This window comes from Gymnoscopelus microlampas (assembly GCF_963454915.1).
Source record: "Gymnoscopelus microlampas genome assembly, chromosome: 1".
NCBI classification, from domain to species: Eukaryota; Metazoa; Chordata; class Actinopteri; order Myctophiformes; family Myctophidae; genus Gymnoscopelus; species Gymnoscopelus microlampas.
In genome coordinates this window covers 6,237,700-6,259,185 of record NC_139962.1, presented here as the reverse complement: position 1 = coordinate 6,259,185, position 21,486 = coordinate 6,237,700, and the positions used below count along the sequence as shown (strand labels likewise).

Genomic DNA, 21,486 nt, shown 5'->3' with positions numbered 1-21,486 from the left:
CTGGAATCTCTGTGTGGAACATGCATTTCCAAGGGGCCCCTGCTGATAAACCCGCCCCATATTTGCATACTGAGCCATGATTGGTCCCTCACTACTTTCTGAGGGAGTGAAATCCAATCACAACTGAGCGGTGCCAGACAAAATCTGCAGAGGGCAATTCTTTTTTTTTTTTTTTGCAATGGCAGATTGGTCTGGTTTCCAGGCTATGAAAATAACACTGATCCTCTCTCTCCGTCTCTCTCCCCACCACGCAGCGCGGCCACCACAGACGAGGAGAGACAGCACCTGCAGGAGGTGGGGGTCTTCCACCTGGGGGAGTTCGTCAACGTCTTCTCCCACGGCTCGCTGGTGCTGCAGAACCTGGGCGAGAGCTCCACCCCCACCCAGGGCTCCGTGCTGTTCGGCACCGTCAACGGCATGATCGGTAAGCAGCACGCTGGGGGTCACCTCACTGAGCCCACCTTGTCCATCTGGCCCTCACTGAGCCCACCTTGTCCATCTGGCCCTCACTGAGCCCACCTTGTCCATCTGGCCCTCACTGAGCCCACCTTGTCCATCTGGCCCTCACTGAGCCCACCTTGTCCATCTGGCCCTCACTGAGCCCACCTTGTCCATCTGGGCCTCACTGAGCCCACCTTGTCCATCTGGCCCTCACTGGGCCCACCTTGTCCATCTGGCACGGAGACAATTGGGTCCCAATGACAGCCTTTGGACTGAGAGAGAGAGAGAGAGAGAGAGAGAGAGAGAGAGAGAGAGAGAGAGAGAGAGAGAGAGAGAGAGAGAGAGAGAGAGAGAGAGAGAGAGAGAGAGAGAGAGAGAGAGAGAGAGAGAGAGAGAGAGAGAGAGAGAGAGAGAGAGAGAGAGAGAGAGAGAGAGAGAGAGAGAGAGAGAGAGAGAGAGAGAGAGAGAGAGAGAGAGAGAGAGAGAGGTGTGTCGCGGTCGCAAAACTGTTACTTTTCAAGAAATTAACCCGTTCAATCCGGGAACACATCATTTTAAGATTTATTTGGCCATTCCAAAATAGCAGATCTACAAGCTCATAGTGCGGCACTCGGTGCCGCGCTATGAGCTTGTAGATCTGCTATTTTTTGAATGTAATTTTTTTTTGCAAATCTTTTGAGTGTTTCAGTTTTTTCAAGCTAACATTTGTAACTCAAATCTTTGCTTCTGGGGGTTCCTGGAACAAAATATTTTGAGATGGGGGTCGGCGGACAAATACATACTGTATGATTTTCGGGGGATCCTTGACATAAAAAAGTTATTAGGATTTAGAAGACATTTGTAGAATCCCCCAGAAGCAAAGATGTGAGTTACAAATCTTCGCCTTAAAAATATATATATATATATTCAAACTTAAAATTTGTAAAACTTTTCTAGATTTTTCAAACTAAAATAGCAGATCTACAAGCTCATAGCGCGGCACTCGGTGCCGCGCTATGAGCTTGTAGATCTGCTATTTTTGAATAGCCAAAGAAATCTAAAAATGACACAGATGCGTTCCCGGTCGTATGGGATTAAACAAAAACAACAAAGAAAACTGTGTTCCAGTTGATCCTGTGAAGTTATTTGGACACAAGTTCTTGTTAATACTTTCATTCATTACATTTTTATAAAAACCTGCAGACAGACTTAACCACATTCATTTAACAATACAAAGCGAAAATAGCAGATCTATAAGCTCACAACAACGCGCCACCTCGCGACACGTTGTGAGCTTGTCGATCGGCTATCTTCGCATGACACCGTTGCAGGACATTAATTTATGAAAAGACATACGTTGAAATATGGACAGATGAGTTTTCCGCCCGACAACAACAACAATACCATTTCTGTCGGGTGGAAACCTCGTATGTCCAAAACTGTTACTTTTCAGGATTCAAATACAAGAAAATAGCAAAAGTAGCAGATCTACAAGCTCAAAACGCTGCACTTTACGCCACGTTTCGAGCATGCAGATCTGCTACTTTCGATGCTTTTGTTTGACGCTCTAGTATGATCAAGTAGGGCCGTTAATTTACAATAAAACCCAAAGTTAAGAGTGTGGAGATAAGAGGTTTCTGCTCCGACAACAACGATATACAGTGTAATCTGCCAGGGGGGGGGGATGGAGGAGGGGGTAAGTTCACTGAGTCTGGCCTTTTAAGTCCATGCCTTTGGTGATTTATTTTCCATTCCCTGTCGGATTTAACGGCTTTCTAAAAACATCCTAACCCTCTTGACTCCTTTTCTCTCGCTGGGAAAAAAAGGTAAAGGCAGGAAAAGAATAATTTTACCCCTCGTTACTCAAAAAGCAAATTAGTCGCGCTCAGACGGGCAAAGTAAAGATGAAATAAATGAGTTTGAGTGGAGATCACAGATCATTGTGGACATGGCCTTAATTTTGCCTCTAAGCGCTTCCCCACTGTTTCTCAGTGGGGAAGCGTCTCAGCGGTGTGTTTTCTATCGAGCAGTGGTAGGGAAAAAGTACTTGCGTGTTTTACTTATGAGTAAAAGTATTCAATACTGCCATGTAGAAATACTCTGTTACAAGTAAAAAGTCTGGAATTCAGAATTTACTTGAGTAAAAGTACAAAGGTATTGGTATCAAAATGTACTTGAATTACCAAAAGTAGAAAGTACTCATTATGCAGAATATCCCATTTCACTCGTTTTCAAATGTATTCAAATCTTTTGAAAATAGCAGATCTACAAGCTCACAATGCGTCGCATCGCGACGCATTGTGAGCTTGTAGATTGGCTATTTTCAAGTGGCCGAAATGTATATAGGGCTGAAGTGGTGTCAATGTATGTTTTGTAATAATAATCAAAATCTACAAAGTAACTAGTAACTAAAGCTGTCAAATAATTGTAGTAGAGTAAAAGCACAATATCTGCCTCTGAGATGTAGAGGAGTAGAAGTAAAAGTACTGAAAATTGGAAATACCCCACTAAAGTAGAACCTCAGAATTGTACTGAAGTACAGTACTTGAGTAAATGTACTTTAACACCACTGCAATTGAGCACGTTTTTTTTCCCCACAGAAGCAAAGCCCTACCCCACCGAGACCACGGACGTGCCCCCGAGACAGCCCGCTCCACTTTACGTTTCTCTACAACACTAACAAGCTTCCATAAGCAAACCCAAAGGGGGAGAAACACTGCTACTGTACGCCTGACTGTCACCAGGGAAAACACTCCACAAACTATTATTTGCACACCCCAGTCTCTCTCTACACTTATAACCCTTTCAATCCGGGAACGCATCTGTGTCATTTTAGATATGAGCTATAACCCTTATTTAACCATTATTATATAACCATTATTTTTAGCTTGTAGATCTGCTTACTTTTTTTAAAATCTTGAACATTTTGTGCAAATCTTTGAATACATATAATTTTTTTAAACAAAAATGTTAACTCAAATCTTTGCTTCTGGGGGTCCCTGGAACAACCGTATTTTGATGGTGATAGGCGGCCAAAAACATATAATTGTGGGGGTCCTTGACATGAAAAGGTTTGAGAACCACTGATCTAACAACATACGTTTTTTTAAAAAAAACAGTTAGGATTTTAGAAGACACGTGTAAAGATTTGCGAAAGATTTCATGATTTTTTTCAAGAAAATAGCAGATCTACAAGCTCATAGCGCGGCACTCGGTGCCGTGCTGTGAGCTTGTATATCTGCTATTTTTGAATAGCCCAAAGAAATCTAAATTGACACGGATGCGTTCCCGGTCTAAATGGGTTAAACCCGATTCATACTTCGGGCGTACGGCCGTGTCGCGCGGCAGGAAAATAGACGACTTACAAGCTCACATGGTTTGTCTCGGAGGCGACACAATTGTGAAGCTTCCCTTTTGGTTCCAATGCAATATCCCACAGCATTGGAGAACTGCTGGAGACAAAACTATTCTCTCACCCTTGCAGGAGAACTCTTGTAGGAAAAGACTTCAGACTCAAATATATGACATAGTTTATTACAGAGCAGTGCAAAAAAGCAGGTCCATGGACAGTTGGATGATGTTAGCTGATTTACACGGGCCCCGGAGACGAGCTTATTGTAGACATTTTCTCCACCTCTCTCTGCGGAACAATGTCCTGTCTAGACTACCAATCAAACGTCATTACCAGAGTAACCTGTGCGTCGGCTTGATCGTGCTGTATTCACATGGGCATGTCTAGGAGGCCCGTTGCTGCCACGCGAATCTTCATTTTGAAGCAACAAAAGAGTGTTATATCACATCATTCCATCACCACCCCCCCCCCCCCCCCCCCACCCCCCCCCCCCCCAACACACACAAATGAGCCCTACGCATGCCTTGTATGGCAAAATGTTAACCCATTAAGACCTGGAACGCATCTGTGTCACTTTTTGATTTGAGCTAAAAAGCATTATTTTACACTTTGGCTATTCAAAAATAGCAGATCTACAAGCTCATAGCACGGCACCGAGTGCCGCGCTACGAGCTTGTAGATCTGCTATTTTTGAAAAATCGTGAAAATGTGTGCAAATCTGTGAATATATATATATATTGTTTTAAAGCGAACATTTTAACTCAAATCTTTGCTTCTGGGGGGTCCCTGGAACAACATATTCTGAGATGGGAGATCCGCGGCCAATCATTTTGGGGGTCCTTGACATGAAAAAGTTTGAGCACCACTGATATAGAAACATACGTTTTTCAGAATACCGTTGGGATTTAGGAAACATGTAGAATTGGCTTCAGGTCTTAATGGGTTTAACCAAGGGCTACACATAAATATCGCACTGGATTAAAATGATCCCTGGCTAATAAGCCAAATATGCCTTAATGCATTAAGGCATGGAACTAAAATATAATAATAAAAACACATGTGGCTGCGCCACACATGGACAAATGACATCATCGACCTGCGGCGGGTGTTGTCCCCCTTCAGTAAAAGATTAACTATTTCTAAAATAAATACAATATTGGAAGTGTTTAATTTTTTTGTTAGAGGGCAATTATAATGTATTAAGGCATATTCGCCTTATTATCCAGGGATTCTTTTAATAATTGAAAATGTATTCCCAAAATACACAATATTCAACCTCGATCTTTTACCAAACACAGTTATGCACGACTAGGGAAATCAAGTGCTTAGTATCAGTTAAATACGCCCCGAATCAGTTCATTCGTGCGTGGCCAACCCACACGCAGCAATGGGATGCTAGAGTGAAGACTACCCCGGGACAAAAATAAGTATAATGAGACTAATTCATAAACGTGGCGCTTACCCGAACCAAATAACAAACAAAAAAAAACGAGTTTGTCTAGCCAAAATGCTTACCAAAAATGATACCGGACAAGCCCCCGTTTTGTCCCTGCCCCGTGTCACAGAACGCACAAAAAGAGGGGGGGATTTATTAATTTAGATAGAGGAATAAAACAGTCATGGTGTGTGTTAGTGTGTAGAATTAGAGGTGTTAGGTGAGCGGGTATTTAACCCATTAAGGCCTGAGTCAGATTCTTAAAATGTTTTCTAAATCCTAACAGATTTTTTTTTTAAATATATACATATATTTTTTTTTACGATTTTTCAAAAATAGCCAAAGAAACCTAAAGGGACACAGATGCGTTCCAGGTCTAAAGGGGTTAAATATGGTTTGACGGTGCTGGATGCAAAACAAAAGACCGACGCCAAAGCAAACCCTGCCGGGGGAAGAGTGAGTCGTTATGCCAATTAATTCCTCCCCACGCACTGTGTGTGTGTGTGGCCACTGCCGTTGTGTTCTACTGACTGACAGTGAGGAGCCCCCACCGAGAGGACGCAGAGCCTTCGTCCTACTCCTCCCGCCCTTTTTGTATAAATCAGTGTTTTTCAACCCTTTTCGTATCAAGGTCCATTATTTATTCTGCTTTTGAACCACGGAACCACCGTTTGATGAGATTTAGCCTCTCAGACCCAAAACCCAAGATATTTTGTTCACAATTCCATGCTGTATTGATGTTGGTACCAATAGGAGAGATAACAGGCCAACGTTGATCAAAATAACAATTATCTAATTAAGTACTGCAGATGTTAAATTAGGAGTTCACCCAAAAAAATGACTTATTTTCTATCAATTGCACACCCCATGAAGCCTTGAATCCATGGATTTCCTTTTGTTTTTGTCGCATTCCTAAGCTAATAATTTGATTCCCGTCTCATATCGGCTATGTATCCAGGTGTATTTCCAGGTGTATCTCCTACCGGAAATACATCCGGTCATCAAATTATTGGCTTAGGAATGCCACAAAAACAAAAAGAAATCCCTGAATTGAAGGCTGAATTGATAGAAAATTAGTCATTTTTTGGGTGAACTCCTCCTTTAAACATTAATTTAACTCTTGAGAGTGTAAAATGAAACCGAATGGAACCGTAAGGGTCCATTTGGTTTCATTTTACACTCTCAAGAGTTAAAGATCTATAAGGGTCCATTTGGTTACCAACTCTCCATCATTTAGCTGGAACCCCCTCAAGGACCACTGGTGGTCCCCGGACCACTGGTATAGACGAACAAAGCCGGGGTTCGAAAGCCACGGTGGATTGGAACCCCTAGACTCTGCGGAGGTGGGCAGCTACTGTACTTAACCACTGTGTCGCCCGAGCACAAGGAATACTTCCCCCTCAAAATAACTTTTTGTTCTATCAATTACTCACTCTGTGATGCCTTGAATTCATGGAGAATGTTCTCTTTTTTTCCTCGCATGCCTCCACACAGTGAATGAAGAATCCAAAAACTGAGAGAATAGTTGATGAATTGAAATGAATAGGAAGGCGAGATTAACAGCAGCAAAACTATTTAAAAAGAAATGTGTTTATAAACTCTCACACAACTCTTGACAGTATAAACTGTCAAGTGTTGTGTATCCCAGTCGTTTCGTGGCTCCCAGCACTTCCAAAACACGCATTTTAGGCTGAAACGTTGATCATTTATTTAAAACACTTAACGTGTAAACAGTCTCATGCACAAACGAGGCGTGTGATTTTGTAGTCGGCTCGCGCTGAAACTCGCACATAAATCTGACACAAAAAAAAGAATGTATCTGCATATTTCTGTTTGTGTGCGTTCGTTCACACAGTTTTATACACGCATTTTTATGCCCAGGGTTTTTGGTGCTTGGCTTTGTGTGTGTGTGCGTCTTCAGAGCATCTTTTGTCCTCTTTGGAAGCTTGCACAGGTCCTGGGAAATTGGATAGTCCTAAAAGGATTCTTTTTTTTTTGTTTCTTTAAAGAGACAAAGGATGGACACACTATTTAGCATCCAGGTCATTATTGTAAATAATGACCCAGTCAAATTAGTTTAGTTTATTGCACAGTAAAGAGGATACCAGTGCATTGAATACAAAAGACAGTGGTTGGTGTAGGAAGGGAAGCCTAAAGGCTTATTCCGGGTCCTCTCCTAAACAAATAATTAAAATAATTACTCATCTCAAACACACACACACACACACACACACACACACACACACACACACACACACACACACACACACACACACACACACAGACTCACACACAGACTCACACACAGACTCACTCACTCACTCACTCACTCACTCACTCACTCACTCACTCACTCACTCACTCACTCACACACACACACACACACACACACACACACACACACACACACACACACACACTCTACACTCTTCACATGCTAGTGTATGTCTGACATAAATGTCAGAGCTTAAATCGACATGTAAATATGAAATAAATACATAAGCATGTGGGTAAGATATAAGGTTAGAGCTAGCACTCGAACAATGACCTCAGTTTCGTCCATAATATTACAAGTTCACTGTAAAATCCACGATTTATACCTGAACGTTTTGAAAGTCATCACTAGTCTGTTGGCTTGTCTAATGTAGATCTCAAAGAAAGAAGTATTTGCCACATTTGCACAACGGTTTTAACAAAATATCATTGCTATTTGTATGTTCCTGGACCACTGGTTCCAGCAGGGGGCAGAGGCAAACGTTTGGTTTCAAAGGCCATACAGGAGACAAAGAGCAGCCCAGCAGACAAAAGAAATACAGATCCTGCAAAGCATGATGGGACATATAGCTTAGTGTGAGAGCACAGTACTATCTGTGAATGTGAGACATTCAAATGGTGATTTCCCTGCTTAAGTTTTTTAACTTGACTTCAGTTCTATAAGCTGTAGTTTCAAAACTATTCACTCAATCTAGTTAACCCATTAAGGCCTGAGTCCGATTCTTAAAATGTTTTCTAAATCCTAACAGATTAAAAAAAAAAAAAATACATATATTTTTTTTTTAACGATTTTTCAAAAATAGCAGATCTACAAGCTCATAGCGCGGCACTCGGTGCCGCGCTATGAGCTTGTATATACTGTATGCTATTTTTGTATGGCCAAAAGAAACCTAAAGTGTCACAGATGCGTTCCAGGTCTAAATGGGTTAACCAACCCCTATCCCATTCCTTTGATATGATTTTCTGCTTCCGTGTGAAATGAAAAAAACAAAAATTCACAATGACTTGCTGTTAAATCGTTCACATATATATAGAATATTAACCACTTAAACCCTATGCACTTTGTTGACCGGAGACCCCCAGGGGTCTATCCTTGCTCCCCTCATTTGTCCCCTCATGCACAAAAAAAACTTTGCATAAATAGCAGATCTACAAGCTCGCAACTGAGCTATTTTTGGCTGAATGTTTGCCTGACATGACCTGCCCAGAATAGGGACGCTAGGGTTCACGTCACATTCCTACAGAGTCATCAGCAGCCATCAGAGCACAAATGAATGACTCCTATCATTAGACACCCATCCATTGTGTTCTGGATTTATCCAAAACATTAACCCTTTAAGACCTGAGGCCATTCTTAAAAAAAAACTTTTTTTGAAAAAAATATAAAAAATATTTTTGCACGATTTTTCAAAAATAGCAGATCTACAAGCTCGTAGCACGGCACTCGGTGCCGCGCTACGAGCTTGTAGATCTGCTATTTTTGAATAGCCAAAGAAATCTAAAGTGGCACAGATGCGTTCCAGGTCTTAATGGGTTAACCTGCCCATGAAACGTTGGACCGTTGTTATGTTTTATCATTCCTAATCAAGTCCCAAAGATTCAGGACAATTTTGACTTCTCGGTTCAACGTATTTCTGCATGAATAAAGATTACAGAGATGGGTCTTTAATGCAGGGAGGTATTAAGGCCCTGATGGTTAGAAAGCTTCAATGACGCTTGTCATGTGAGGTCATTGTGTCCACCGTAATTGCACCTCAATTATTAATCATTTGAACCGCGCTGCACCGACCTTTTAGTGGAACAAGGGAGGTACCGTAACACCACGACAACAGTTTGGGTCCCCGGTAAATGAGTAAATATAGCATCAAAATCTGCCACATTTGTACATTGGCTATTCAAAAATAGCTGATCTGCAAGCTCACAATGCAACAACACAAGGAACAAGCAGTTAAGAATCTTAAAATCTGCTGAGAAATACACCATTATGTCCAGGTTAATTTCCAAACGCCAAGAAACTTCTACGTATGAATTTCACATGACTATACTGAGGGGCCACTGAATAATGCATTTTAGGAAGGAAGCTGTGGGCCATATTAACCCATTAAGACCTGAAACCGATTCTACATGTCTCCTAAATCTCAACAGTGTTCTGAAAAACGTATGTTTCTATATCAGTGGTGCTCAATCTTTTTCATGTCAAGGACCCGCAAAATGATATGTATTTGGCCACGGGCCCCATCTAAATATGTTGTTCCAGGGACCCCCCAGAAGCAAAGATTTGAGTTAAAAATGTTCGCTTTAAAATATAGATATATTCAAAGATTTGCACACATTTTCATGAAGAAAGAAAGGTAGGGTAATAGAAAGCACAGTAGTTGCTGTAGCCACTAGCCACCTGTGCAGCTGCCTCTGTAATTATGATCCTGTTGGTTCATGTGGTGTTGATGATGATGTTCTTTTTTTTCCCTCCACCCTCTGTTTCCATATCTTTTGGCGATGTGTGAAAAACAAACGTGTGAAGTTACACGTGTGTGAAATATGGTTGCCGACAGGCACAAACCTTGTATCTCCATATTGCAACTTTTAACGTTTTTTTTTTTTTTGGTGAATGAATGCCCTACTTGTACTTGTGCCATACAAAAGTAGAGACGATAGCTGATCTACAAGCTCACTGAGCTTGCAGATCGACTATTTTCAGCACTGAAGAATTTTCTTTTTAGTTCACCCAAAAAAAAGTACTTATTTTCTATCAATTACACACCCCATGAGGCCTTGAATTCATGGATTTTTTTTTTGTTTTTGTCGCATTCCTAAGCCAATAATTTGATTACCGTCTCCTACTGGCTAATGTATTCGGTAGGAGACACAAAGGAGACTCTTTGTGTCTCCTACTGGCAATACACACGGTCATCAAATTATTGGCTTCGGAATGCGACAAAAACTAAGGCCTCCATGGGGTGTGTAATTGATAGGAAGTAAGTCATTATTTAGGTGAACTATTCCTTTAAGTGTGTCTCTGTGGGTTTTATAGATATTGGACGATTGAAAACGTATTTCGGAGTTTGTGACTAAATGATATTTACATTGGAACACAGGTTCTCCGCCCAACAGCGGAAATATTATGTTTTCATTATGTTTTATTATGTTGTGTTGTATTGTTGACTGACTGTGTGTGCGTGTGCGTGTGCGTGTGCGTGTGCGTGTAGGTCTGGTGACGTCCCTGTCGGAGGGCTGGTACAGCCTCCTCCTGGATCTGCAGAACCGTCTGAACAAGGTCATCAAGAGCGTGGGCAAGATCGAGCACAGCTTATATCCTTTCCTCTCTGTCTGTCTGCATGCATGGTTAACCGTCTGTCACGGTATAGGCCTGTCAACGCTGGCAGTGAAAACTTCACACCCGGAACAATGATGACGGTTGTTAACCCATTAAGACCTGGAACGCATCTGTGTCACTTTTTGATTTGAGCTAAAAAAGCATTATTTTTCACTTTGGGCTATTCAAAAATATCAGATATACAAGCTCATAGCGCGGCACCGAGTGCCGCGCTACGAGCTTGTAGATCTGCTATTTTTTAAAAGTCTTGAAAATGTGTGCACATCTTTTAATATCTTGTTTTAAAGCAAACATTTGTAACTGCCCGCGGCCAAATACATATCATTTTGGGGGTCCTTGACATGAAAAAGTTTGAAAACCACTGATAGTATAGCAACATGCGTTTTTTCTTAGGATTTTTGTTAGGATTTAAAAGACATTTGTAGAATCCCCAGAAGCAAATATTTGAGTTAAAAATTCCTTTAAAAAAATGCCATGATTTCTTTTTTTTAAATAGCAGATCTACAAGCTCGTAGCGCGGCACTCGGTGCCGTGCTACGAGCTTGTAGATCTGCTATTTTTGAATAGCCAAAGAAATCTAAAATGACGCACATGCGTTCCAGGTCGTAAAGGGTTAATATAAACCTCCACCGTGTGTGACACCACCACCGGGCCCCCGTGTTTCACCGTGATCTCATGCGTGAAATGGCCTGTGCTTTGACGGGACGACCCACGCCGTAGCAGCGCCCATGATGACATGTTGTAATCTTCCAGTCAGAACCAGGGCTTTATGGTTTCTGGCTGCGGAATAATGATCATAGACTCTGTCGGGTGGAAACCTCATACTGTATGTCCACAACTGTTACTTCAAATTCAGGATGCAAATTCAGAAACGGCGAAAGCAGCAGATCTACAAGCTCGAAACTCGTCGCTTCGCGCCGCGTTTCGAGCTTGTAGATCTGCTGCTTTTGATGCTTTTGTGTGACGCTGTAGTACAATCAAGTAGGGCGTTAATTTACGAAAAAAAAACTAAAAGTTAGAATATGGAGAATGAGAGTTTTCTGCCCCGATAACGACGTTATCGCCATTGTCGGCCAGAAACCTTGTACAGATGTGCCACTTCAAAACTTCACATGTCCTGCCATCGCCAAGACAGTACATTTTCGGGGGATTCCCAGGGCAATAAGAGGGACAAAGAAGGGCATTTAAATGCTGAATTATTTTGATGATCACTGCTTTTATGATGCTAATTAATCTGAGCAACTGGTCAAATCACCTTTCGCCTCATAATGAGTCTGACACCTTATTCAACACACATTCTTTTGTTCTCATGTATATGGATGTCTGTTGAAGGGAAAAACGGGGGTGTGTAGTGACAACTTCTTTTCAGGGGCAAAACAGTGCATTTTAAGGGCAGAAAAGGGAGGAAAAAAATGCATTTTCAGGCCACTTTCAGGGAAAGAACAGTAACGTGTGAAGTTTTGAAGTGGCACATCTGTATGTCCACGTTTCAACCTTTTTTTAATGTTTTTTGTTTTTGCGAATTAATGCCCTACTTTGGTGTTCAAGAGTGTTATGCAAAAGTAGCCAAAATAGATGATGTTTAAGCTCACAACGTGTCGCATAGCGGGTTTTATAAAAAAAAACTAGAGGCCCTCACATCTACGTTGCATCATCGATCCCACTCATGACGACAAGGTTTGTTTTTTTGTCTTAATGTCATGCTGTCGCAGTCAGCATAACACATGCCATATTTGGGTGTAGCTGCAGTGGGAACTATATGGTTATGTCTGAGTCATAGTGCACTCTGTTTATGGTTATGTCTGAGTTATAGTGACGTGACGGGGCAGAGGTCTGCCGGCTGGCCGACCCAATTTTTGGGCGGTGCAACCGCCCCTATATGTGAGGTTTGGACCCCCCCAACCCTGCGCTGTGATTGGCCACCATTGTACCACCCTAACCCTGCACCGTGATTGGCCACCATTGTACACTGGTTGACTCTATTCAGGACTGTGATTGGCTAGTGAAACACATGACACATGTGAAGTCCTTTAAGTAGGACTGTGCACTTAAAAAAAACACATTTATGTTTTTTTTTAAGTGAATCACCCACTGTGATGACCACTGTGACCACACCGCCCACTTCACACTGGGTGTGATTTTTGGGGCGGTGTAGCCGCCCCCTATAAGTGAGTTTTAGACACCGACCAAAAAATGTGTGTACCCCCTAACCCTTCCATTGTTAATGCAAATCGATACTTTTTTCATATCAGCCAATCACATTACAGCTAGTGTCATCACCACTAACTGTAATGTGATTGGCTGACTTTGCAAATTCAGGACTGTGATTGGCTAGCGAAACACATGACACATGTGCAGCCCTATGAATAGCAGTATGGACTTTAAAAAAAATAATTTATCCTTTTTTTAAAGTGAGTCATGTTGTGATGACCACACACCGCCCACTTTTTTATATCAGGATTGTGAAAGTGGTTATGAAAAGTATTAACAAAAGCTTGTGACTTTGAATCCAGGTTATTTTCCTGAAAAGTAAGGGGTTTTGTGACATACGAGGTTTTACACCCGACCGCATCGTTATCAGGTCAAACAAACTGGCCGAATTAATTCGCAAAACTTTTCCGCTAATATCGGGCAACAATACCAACGCTAGTTCAGATAAAAGGATTACTGCGCTTACAGCCCAGATTAAGTCAAGGTTATTAACCCTTTAAGGCCGGGAAGGAAACGCATGTGTGTCATTTTAAGGTGTCTTTGGCTATTTTTAGAAAAATCGTGTCCCTGGAACAAAATATTTTTAGATGGGAGGGGGTCTGCGGACAAATACATATTATTTTGGGGGTCCTTGACACAAAAAGTTTGAAAACCATTGATAATAATAATGAGCAACATAAGTAAAAAAAAATATGAAAAAAAACTTTAGGAAAAAAAACTGTTAGGATTTACAAGACATTTGTAAAATGTTGAGTTTTTTTTTTGAGTGAATTTGTAAAAAGATTTGAGTTAAAAACTTTCGCTTTAAAAAAGTATATACCGGTATTCAACCTAAAGATTTGCACACATTTTCACAATTTAAAAAAGAAATAGCAGATCTACAAGCTCATAGCGCGGCACTCGGTGCCGCGCTATGAGCTTGTATATCTGCTATTTTTATATAGCCAAAGACATCTTAAAATGACACACAAATGCGTTCCCGGTCTTAAAGGGTTAATGCACATCTGTGTGTACCAGCAGGTTGTTTGGGCTGCCAGCCATCACCATTTGTTTTTGAGATTAGTTCATATTTTTTTGAATGTGCCATGACCGACTACATTAGGCCCTCTGCCCAACCCCGTGTTGTGGATATATTAGTCCTTTTATTCTTCCTCCACATTATATTTTACATTCCACTAACAGGTAGGGTAAGTGTATGTTTTCTTTGGTTAAAATGTGTGTTAAATAGCTCTATATTCTGATAGTACTCATTGCTATAGAGTGTTTGTTCAGTAACAGGAGGAGTCTCCATGTCTCTCCAGCTCTTTGGCAAGCAGAAAACACAGTTTCAGGTCGGGATACCAATTGTATCCAATCAGGAGAGAGAACTCACACAGGGTGGAGGATAAACAAGGGGAATTGGAGGTGATGACACAAAGAAATGAGCAGAACAAAATTGGAACTGGAACGCTATACAATGTAAGCTGATAAATGGGTACTCTCCCCTGATGGGCTGAAAATGTTTAACCCACCCGAACATGTATTTTCTGTTTACTAAAGAGCGACTCCTGTTACTGAACAAACACCCAATAGAGCACCGAAGTCTGACGTAATTTTACACATCCTAGGTTTGTCTACCTGGTTTGTGGTTTTCCACCCCCATTCTGATTCCCATAGACGTATTTAATATCGCGTCAAATAAGAACTGTGTTACAAAAATAAACAAATGACCCCGGTGGTTTGACTCTTATGGATATGAAGCATCAACTGACGGAGAGAAAACGATAATGTCACTTCCGCCGAATTAGTTAAATTTTCGCCAGAAACAGACTGTATCAAATATAAGTGACTGACTATCATAAACGATACAGAACCTCCTCCCTGACAATATCGCCGAGACAGTTTGTTTATCTTTGGACCACAATTCTTATATGAGACGATTCTAAGATGACCCAATGTTATTCTCCATAGAGAAATTACTTTACGAACCTGGGGATGAACGAGTGACGTCAGGACTTCTGTACTCTATAGCAATGATTACTATCAGAACATAGCGCTTTAACCTCTTTAACAAAAAAAAACAAAAAACTACCAGGAAAAAAACGCTTTGTTTTCACCCAAAATACCCCTTAAACCCTGTTTTATACTTCAACCTACTCCTCTTTGAACATGTAAAATTATAGTTTTGTTGTTGCCTGAGAGGCTGTATTGCAATTTATTGCATAATTTTTTTTTATTTACTTATTTTTTAAACATGTTCAAAATAAAGAATTCATTCATTCATTCATTCATTCCAACCTGGGCTGTCAGCCCAAGTGGGGGGGAGAAAAAAAAAACGTAATATTTGAATTACCTTATGAAATGACACAAAAAGTATGTACCGTATACACATGGATGTTCCTTGACTCTGGTGTCACCTGGAGGTCGTTCCACACGGAGCGTAAGACGGAGCAGGCCACCGGCTTCATCGACGGAGACCTCATAGAGAGCTTCTTAGACCTGGGCCGGGCCAAGATGCAGGAGGTGGTCAGCACTCTACAGGTACAGCACAGCATTGGTTCTCAAAGTGGGGTCCGGGGACCCCCAGGGGTACTTGAGGGAGTTCCAGGGGGTCCCCAGCTAAATGATGGACAGGAACCAAATGGACCCTTATGGGTCTGTAACTCTGAGAGTGTACAAATGGAACCAAATGGGTCCATTTGGTTCCATTTGTACTCTCTCAGAGTTACATTAACATTGAGTTTATAATATAAATTGGGGTCCCAGGGATATAAATGCCATTAAATGGGGGTCTGTAGCCCTAATGCATGTCAAACTGGGGGTCCTTGAAATTAAAATGGTTGAGAATCACTGCTAGAGAGTCGTAAGAATCTTCTCTTATGGGGGTCCCTGGCTTATCTTTTCAAATGGGGGTCCGCGGGCTAATAAGTGTCAATTTGGGGGTCCTTGACATGACATAGTTTGAGAAGCAGTACAGTACACACACGCACCGACTACACATCCATGTTGTAGAGCAGGGCTCTTCAACGTTTTTCAGGCCAAGGACCCCTTTAGCTGAGAGAGAGAGATGAAGCAGGGACCCCTCGACTACATTTTTCACTTGTGTTGCATTGCAGTTTAAACCTTTTCATAGATTTCATACAGTAGATGGCTTCATTGACTCATCATCAGTGTTGTGTAAATTAATGTTTTTTGTTCAATTCAAACATTTAACCACTTAAACCCCCCTCTACACCAAACCGCTTTGCCGAAAATAGCCGATCTACAAGCTCACACTGCGAGGCGTTGCTTGTAGATCTGCTATTTCCGGCTAATGTTCCCCTCAGAAAAGGAATTCTAGGGCTCAAGTGGTTAATGTAAAAAAAAAGAAAATCCTATCTCACAAAGATTTTGTAACTGTAGTAACTCTGAGGACCCCCTTGGGGTCCCGGACCCCCTGTTAAAGACCCCTGTTGTTATAGAGAGCTTCTTAGATCTGGCTCCTGCCAAGATGCAGGAGGTGTATGATGTAATTTCTGTTCATCAACAATTATATTGAAGGTCAAAAGTATGTCTTTTTAAAAGATGTATAGAAACGTTAAGGACATTCTAAAGGATCCTAACCCTACTCCCTACAGTACTTACATAAGTAATTACTTGCATATTTTCCTGTTCTCCAGGCATTCACGTTCTCCAATGTTTATGTCTCCATTCTGAAAGTGGCTGCAGTCACGTATCATTCTGTAAAACGTTTTTCGGTGGTTATATTTTCTATACTTATTTATCTCACTGTGAACATGTGATGTGTGCGCTGTACAAATGTCCACACAAACGGCACAATGGATCATTTGCAGACGTCAAGGTTTTTAGCTATCTTTCACATAGAATTCAAATCCTTGGTTTTCAAATTTTTTTTGCCTCTTTATATAGAACACAAATCCTTGGTTTTCGAAGGTTTTAGCCTCTTTTACATAGAATACCAAATCCTTGGTTTTCGTGCATTATGATTTCATGAATCAGGAGTAATCTAGTTTTGAACTTTGTAAATGAAAGAGAACATGCTCGCAGAAAACACTGAATAGTTCTGGAGCTTCTGTGCAGTCGGCTGGACACCTTGTATGTCCAAAAGGAAATGGTGAAAAAAAGAACCTGTATTTTCAAATATATATTTTTTCACTTTCAAACATGTTCGAGGTAATTTTAACGTCTACTCTGGCGTGTGTTTCACCTCGAACAGTTTTTAACCCTTTAACTCCCTGAGTGCCAGGATTGCCAGAATTATTTCAGAATTGATTCTGAAAAGTGCCAGAGTTTTTTTCACAGAAAACTAAAAATGCTTAGGAAGCGAGATACAGCCTTTTTCAGTTCTAAAGTTAAACAAGGAGTGGATGGAGCTGCAAATCTTCAGATGATGATATCTTGGGTTCTGAACATGTTTTTTTTTTGTTTTTACTATTTTTTCAAAAACACGTCAAACACGTTAATGGCACCCAGCGCCATAGCGGTAAAAACACGTGAAACAAGTTAATGGCACTCAGTGAGTTAAGACCTGAGGCGATTCTTAAAAATGTTTTCTAAATCCTAACAGTTTTTTGAAAAAAATCAGAAAAATATTTTTTCAAGATTTTTCAGAAATAGCAGATCTATAAGCTCATAGTGCGGCACTCGGTGCCGCGCTATGAGCTTGTATATCTGCTATTTTTGAATAGCCAAAGAAAACTAAAGTGACACAGATGCGTCCCAGGTCTTAAAGAGTTAAGTTGCTTGATTCAGTATTTAGATATTTTATTATTCATCAGACAGTTCCCCTTCCTATATAAACCCACTAACTTAACACGTACAGTGGGTTTGTATAGGAACTAGGAAGGGGGCGTGTCTGATAAAATGAATATCAAATATCTAAATACCGAATCAATCAAGTAACTTAGAAACTGAGTGGACGTTAAAATGACACCAAACATTTTTAAAGTGAAACATCGCTTTAAAGTACAAAAAATGACATCAGTATTTATAGAAAGCCAAGGAACTCTGCAGTGCATCAAACTATAATATAAATGCCCTTTCAGTAGCGTCCAATTGGCAGACAAATTCAAATTAATTGTGCTTGTACTACTCAAAATATTTTGTGCGAGCGTGTGCATTTATTCCTATTGTCTAGGGACACTTACAGTATGTCAGCAAAAAAAAAGACAATACAAGCACAGCAGAGCAGAGCACACCTAATGAGACCAAATTATAAAGACTCGTTAGAATAGAAACAGACGAGCAACACACACGGTCTGATTAACCACATACAACGGTGTAGTGCGAGAAATGCAGAAAATGGCCGATCTGCGAGGTCACCCAACCGCCAAGGTTCTGACCTCGTAGATTGGCATCTTTTTATAATCTATTAAATCAATTACAATGTAGGCATTTAGCAAGGTAAACGCATACATCAAATGCAGAGAGACAGTGTAGTGCCGCAGTAAGCTAGGATCACACAGGTAAACCAAGAACCTGTAGCATCAGGTTATACACTAAATCAGTGGTTCTAAAACCTTTTCATGTCAAGGACCCCCAAAATTATACGTGTTTGGCCACGGACCCCCATCTCAAAATATTTTGTTCCAGGGACCCCTGGAAGCAAAGATTTGAGTTACAAATGTTGGCTTTAAAAAATATATATATTCAAGATTTGCGCAAAGTTTCATGATTAAAAAAAAATAGCAGATCTACAAGCTCATAGCGCGGCACCGAGTGCCGCGCTATGAGCTAGTAGATCTGCTATTTTTTAATAGCCAAAGTATACAATAATGGTTAAAGTGGTTAAAATGATTGTGATGCTATATTAACTTATTTAGCTGGGGACCCCCTGGTACCCCTCCGCCAAGGACCCCTGGGGGTCCCCAGACCCCACTTTGAGAACCAATGCATTATACTATCAAAACTAGAAAAAGTGCTCCTCGGAGCACAGGTCTCCGCCAGGTCAGGTACGTTATTCTGGCCTCCTGGTGGCGCTATAATAGGCCAATGTGAAAAGGGTGCCATTTATTCTTAGGTCTTTCACGGCAATCAGACACTGCATTCATGATTTGAGGCGTTTTGTTCCAAAAATGTGTTTTGCTAAATTAGACCTGCTGGTGGCGCTATAACAGGCCAATGTGAAAAGGGTTGCATTTCTTCCTCGGCCTAGTGGGAATGTGCGTGTGAAATTTCACGGAAATCGCAAGCTGCATGCATAGTTTGAGGCATTTTGTTCAAAACGGACCAATCCTGCAAACTTTGGAAGCCAAGCATAGGCAATCAGGATGGAATATGGGAAATCGGACAGATCCGTGTTGATCTCATGACTATAGAGATACTGTGTACCGATTTGCATGACATTTGGATAAAATCTGTAGGATTTGTGTTTTGCACAAATCGGCCTCCTGGTGGCGCTATAACAGGCCCATGTGAAAAAATTGGGGCAGAGGTTCTGAATTGGCATCCAGGGAGTGTGTGTGCACAGTTTCGGAGCGAACGGACCAACGGTGCCGGAGATTAGCTGGTAACACACAGACAGGACACACACACGGACACACGGACACACGGACGGAAGGACGGACGGAGGGTAAAACATACTCTCTCGCCATGCCTTTCGGCCTGGCGGAGACAATAAGAATCTGTACATTGAAACTATAGGACACCAGGTAAACAATGAACCCAGCTTTTGTCTAAACAACCTGCTATCTAAAATATTAACATTATGGTCCAAGGAAAAACAAGCCTATTGGGATTAACCCATTAAGACCTGGAACGCATCTGGGTCACTTTAGGTTTCTTTGGCTATTCAAAAATAGCAGATCTACAAGCTCATAGCGCTATGAGCTTGTAGATCTGCTATTTTTGAAAAATCTTGATTTTATTATTTTTTTATTTTTTAACTGTTCTTAAAAAAGGTCTTAATGGGTTAACTGTTCCATGTGCGTCGTACGTGTTTTTTTTCCCCCACAGATTGACGACGGCAGCGGGATGAAGCGCGAGGCCACGGTGGACGAGGTCATCAAGATCGTGGAGGAGCTGACCCGGATCCACTAGCCTAAAAACCCACCCTGTGCTCCTCCTGTGCTTCCTATAGAAGACCCACCCCGTCAGAAGACACACACGGGACAGGGACAGCTTTGTAAATAAATATAAATAAACCCGCTGTGTGCATGACGTCATGTTCGTCCTTCAGACTTCAAACATCTGTCCCTCTTCTTCTTCAGCCCCCCCCCCCCCCCCTCTCCCCCTCCCCCCCCCACCACCTGGAGCCTAACGCACGCTTCGTTGCGCCCCGGCGTCGTGCGACAAAAATAGTCGATCTACAAAGCTCAGGCCGTGAGCGCCGTGTGAGCTTGTAGATCAACTATTTCCGGTCTGCGGCGGTGTGGCGCAACGACGCATAAATCGGGCTTAAAATTGACAACAAATTAGACCAAAGACTTTGGTCGCGGTGTGCGTGCGAGTGTGTGTGTGTGTGTGTGTGTGTGTGTGTGTGTGCGTTTTGCTTGTGTGGCAGAGCGAGGCTGTGTGTGTGTGTGTGTGTGTGTGTGTGTGAGCATGCATGGTTTACAGTGTGTGACTTACATCATGAGAATTTAACCCCTTCACCACAGGGCAGGGATTGTGTGGCTTCTTGCCAGGGAGGGAGTGTTGTGGCTATAAATATAAATACCAATAGGCACTGTACTGGCTTTTTGTAGGACTCACCAGGTTTATAAAATAATGTTCCTACGTTCTGAACTTACACTCTTACAGGATCTACATCACACGTCTCCAATAGGAGCAGGGCAGGCCATTTTGTTTACCTGGTTCCACAGATAGAAAGCTTGTTCATTGAAAATATGAATATTCATTATTTTAAGCCTGGAACCGAGCCATCCAGGCCTGTGGGATGGTTTAAGGTTACAAGTTTTTTTTTGTTGCGGTTTAACTTTTTTTTTTGACACAGAATCATAATGTTTTATGTTCATGATTCACCAGTAGCCTGGATGGCCTGGTTCCAGGCTCTGAAATAAGTTATATATATATTTTCGGAATTCTCTATGGGGCAGAATGAAGGGACTTTCTATCTATGGAGCCACAGTAAACAAAATGGCCGCCACTTGCTGTGCTCCATGGATGTGAGTTGTTTTGTCTTTGGGATTTGTCCCCAGGACACATTTTTAACCACTTGAACCCTTGGCTAGCGTCCCTGTTCTGGGCGGCGAACATTCGGCGAAAATACTAAAGTGTACAGGTATGAAACTAAGTGTCTAGGGTTCAAGTGGTTGAAGTATATCCCATTAAATTGGTCCCGTGTTGAACAGAACTCCTAGATTGTTACGCTGTGTCGGAGTATAAAATGGGCTTAACGGCTGTTATTGAAGTCTGGAGTGAACAGGATCTACTTGAGAAACAAAATGAGGAAAAAAGAAGAAATAGATTTGTAGCTATTTTGTCTCTGTGATGTTCTCTCTCCATGTTTTCTTTTAATAAAGGTTGCTTTAGTACCATCCA

General features: G+C 41.5%; 1 protein-coding gene across 1 annotated transcript in view; it reads left to right on the top strand.

Annotated features, from left to right (window-relative positions):
- The window catches only part of ddb1 (damage-specific DNA binding protein 1), a 143,085-nt gene extending 121,599 nt beyond the window's left edge, over window positions 1-21,486 (top strand). Inside the window, exons 24-27 of the mRNA XM_084061288.1 lie at window positions 255-424; window positions 10,688-10,790; window positions 15,423-15,546; window positions 19,960-21,486. Of these exons, the coding sequence (XP_083917414.1) occupies window positions 255-424; window positions 10,688-10,790; window positions 15,423-15,546; window positions 19,960-20,043 (481 nt within the window). The 3' untranslated portion in view covers window positions 20,044-21,486. The remainder of the gene's footprint in view (window positions 1-254; window positions 425-10,687; window positions 10,791-15,422; window positions 15,547-19,959) is intronic.